The 3761-nt window shown below is 41.7% G+C and overlaps 2 protein-coding genes across 2 annotated transcripts in view; one reads left to right on the forward strand and one right to left on the reverse strand.

The window, feature by feature from the left end:
• Positions 1 to 3761, forward strand: part of taf13 (TATA-box binding protein associated factor 13) — a 329277-nt gene that overhangs the window by 25520 nt on the left and 299996 nt on the right. The window lies entirely within an intron of this gene.
• The window catches only part of LOC310951722 (uncharacterized protein), an 81553-nt gene that overhangs the window by 2392 nt on the left and 75400 nt on the right, over positions 1 to 3761 (reverse strand). The window contains exons 2-3 of the mRNA XM_083920104.1: positions 315 to 507; positions 79 to 192 (exon numbers count right to left, since the gene is read on the reverse strand). Of these exons, the coding sequence (XP_083776230.1) occupies positions 79 to 192; positions 315 to 507 (307 nt within the window). The remainder of the gene's footprint in view (positions 1 to 78; positions 193 to 314; positions 508 to 3761) is intronic.

Genomic DNA, 3761 nt, shown 5'->3' on the forward strand with positions numbered 1-3761 from the left:
TATGAGTGGCAGCAAACAAGTGAGATTTTAATATGTCCAGGACCATTATAGTATGATGTTTAAAGTAGAAATACTCACATCATTAGGCTGCGGTTGTGGGTGTGAGGTTGCAGTTTCTGGGGCATCCTGAAAGGCCACGGACAGGTTCTCTTCAGCTCTTCTGGAGGTAGACGTGGTCCTGCCCTTTGCTGGCTAAATGAAGAAGCATAATACTTGAAAAGAATATACAGGGATAAGTATCTCACCCTGCCCTGTGATTGATAATAGAATATTTACATTTATGAATGCTAATAGCCTTATGATGATACACCTACTATTTGGAGGTGAACTGGGGAGCTGAAGACGGATGGAATAACACCATCTCTGAGTCGGACAATTTGACCTGTCCTATCAAAATCGCCCTGCTTAAAATGTTCACAGCAAAGCACAGATGAATCACTCGCAGTGAATCCTTCCCTCCTCAAAGCCACTTCCCACTTCTTCCTCACAGCTTTGTCTTTGGGAAACCTTCAAAATGAAAACAGGAGATTCTGTAGAGTCTACACAAAAACATTTTACAAAGGAGGTCAAGCTTCTTTCCTTCCTTCAAATCTCTTACAGCCTTTCTTCAACAACACTCCTATTTTGATGCATATCTGTCGATAATGAACCAAAGCTGCTTAAATTGTGAATAAGCTTGTTTGCATTGCAAACTATTCCACAATCAGATGTTCTGTTGTCTGCATTTTCAAAGCAACACTACGTAGTATTTCGGCCTTAAAATAATGTTTCTAAACGCATTGAAGTGGTACTAGCTGAGCAGCAGCTCGAGCTAGATGAAATATACAGAGTTAAAGCAGAAGGATCTTATGTGAGATCCAGAAAGCAATGGCTGGACGAAGAGGAGCAAGGCTGGAAAAGTCACACAGTAGAGCGAGCTGCATTCAAAAACTTAATATTGATGGAGCTGTCACAGATGATCCAAAAAAGGTATCCAACCATTGTTTCATGTTCTAAAAGAACCTGTATAAATCACACTATGATAAAATGTAACAAACAGTTAAAATCTATATTGACCAAAGGACCCCCTGTGACAAGCAAGTAACCAGTCACATCGGCCATTCAGCAACTGAAATTAGCCTAAACAAATCTTCTGGAACTGATGGCTTGACATCTGAATTTTGCATAACATTTGCTGATAAACTTGCCCTCTTCCTCTATGTTGTAGTCACCGAAAGCATCCATAACCAGACCCTTTCTCCAGCTGTGTGGACGAGAGAAGTGACTATTTGATCGGATAGGTGTGTTAATGAGGAAGACTCTGGTGAAGGACGTTATTACAATCAAAGTGTGGCCAATGAGAAAGTCTGTGCCACCTGTGTAAAATTGGCTGGTCAATGTTATACCAGTGTAAAGTGAATATATTAATAGTTGTTATTTTGTAGCCTGTATTCCTATGTGTCGTTATCATCAGCTGTTTCCCCTTGCCTGTGATGTGTGTGGTAGTGGTGATTGTTTGTGGTTGTCATGGTGACGGGGCCGGTCAGTAAAGTGGAGTGTAAACATAAACATAAACATAAAGTACCGTAAATTCCGGACTACAGAGCGCACCCGATTAAAAGCCGCATGCTCAAATTTTAGAAAGAAAATCCATTTTGTAATTATACAAGCCGCAGCGGATTTTAAGCCGCAGCGGCAATCTTACTTGTGAAAAGTAATCCCCCGAGTCCTGTTCTCGATTAGAGCAGGAATACGCTGCACAGTGCTCTGGCATCTTGTTCCTTCTGCTGCTCAACTCCGCCCTAAGGACGTGATCACACTGTCCTACCGGACCACGACCCGGACTTTAGGGTACTTGTCCCTCCTCCCTCTCCCCCCCGCGCCCCAGCCCCGTTTGTACTCACACTACCAGGGCCTCGGCCAATGCTTCTTGCTGTCCATACGCCTTCAAGCCGTAACACGTCACACGCATTGATCGCGTGTGCGTGGCTTTGTTTACAAATCTTTCCGTAGACCTCTGAGTTTTTGTGCGTCTTGTCGACTGTTTTTGAATCTTTTCATCCGACCAAATCTGCAGTAAACACTCCACCTCCGCATCACACCAACGTGAACCTTTCATCGCCATTGTTGTTGTTGTTAAATGTCCGCGCATGGTCCGTCCTTCTATTTACATGTCCGAACAGGCGGACATAACGCTACTGCCATAGGGCTCGTGCTCGTGCGCGTACACGTGCGCACGCTCGTGCTCGTACATGTGCAAACGGCTCCGCTAAAGCCCGTCTCTTCAAGCGGGCCGTGGACGGTCCGCTGGCCCCAGTTGAGCGCGGAGCGGGTGCGCTCACACTACTTAAAGGTACTAGACTTTAGCTGAAAAAACGGTTTTGGCCGCGGCCAAAAGGACAGTGTGATCACGCTCGAGCTCAACTAGTCAATCATAGAACTGATCTGGTAGAATGACCGGTCCAAGATGGCGGCCGCATTTCTCGCGGCCCAACGTTCGATGCGGCGTCTACTCTTTATATGTCTATGGTCGAACTCTCCAATCCAAGATGGCGACCGACACTACAGAAGTCATGACTGATATTTTGGCCTTACACAGCTTCCCTGGTGGTCTAGTGGTTAGGATTCGGCGCTCTCACCGCCGCGGCCCGGGTTCGATTCCCGGTCAGGGAACTACTTCTTTTGTGATTTTCCCACAAATCGGCCCACTTGGCTGGTAAACCGTTTGGACGTTTAGTTGTATCATAACATGTTATGAAAAATTTCACCAGCCAAAATGTATTTTTGCATATAAAAAATATTTTGGGTGTCTGAATTGAAGAATTAATGGAAATTTAAAAGCAACTGGACATTTTGGGGTAATTAAACCTTCTGAATTCGACCTCAACGACTTCCTACAGTCAGTTCTGATGATATATGAATACATTTGATGAGTTAACTTAACTAGAAAATACTGAATCAAAATGTGTTTATATAGTTGTTCTGGCAAACCGTTTGAACATTTAGTTGTACCTATCAGTTATTAATGCACATGTTATGACAATTTTACTAGTCAAAATGTATTTCTGGACATAAAAAATAACATTTTGGGTGTCTGAACTGATGATTATGACAGTAAAGTGTAAAGTATGAGACTTTACAGAGCTCCAGAATGAACATGAATGTAATTGTGGATACCTGAAACTGAAGCACAATACACATGGATCTAAAAGTGACAGTGACTTTAATTCATATGGAGAGTAGTGAGAATGCTAGTTTGACTTGGATAAACACTGTGACATCTCAGATGCAACTACAGGCAGGAGTGTGGTTCACTGAGTTACAACGGTCAGCAATACACGTACACAAGTCCATCTACTGATTTAGATTGTTACATATATAATAGTAACTGATCTAGGGTCTGTGTAATGGATCTAGGTATTTTCTATAACTGACTAGGTTGTTTTTTCTATTAAAGCCATACAGAATACACACATTATTATAGACAGTCATTCTAGTATTTAGATATTAATTAAACTTTCCTTTAGTGAGGACTATGAAATGAAAGTTTGTGCCAATCCTTTGTCTCTTTTAGAAACAGAACACATCAAATTCAGACGAAAAAACTATTTTCTTAGATAATAGATTAACAGAAAACAATCGGAAAAAAACTAGATCATCATTTCTGGTTGCGTTTAATTGCAGAAATAAATAATATAATATAATAAATCAAGGAACATCTTATGAAGCATCGATTTAGAGTTGTAATAAACTGTTACGTTGAGCAGATCTTTAAAATACTA

Source organism: Echiichthys vipera, assembly GCF_963691815.1.
Source record: "Echiichthys vipera genome assembly, chromosome: 9".
Classification (NCBI taxonomy): domain Eukaryota; kingdom Metazoa; phylum Chordata; class Actinopteri; order Perciformes; family Trachinidae; genus Echiichthys; species Echiichthys vipera.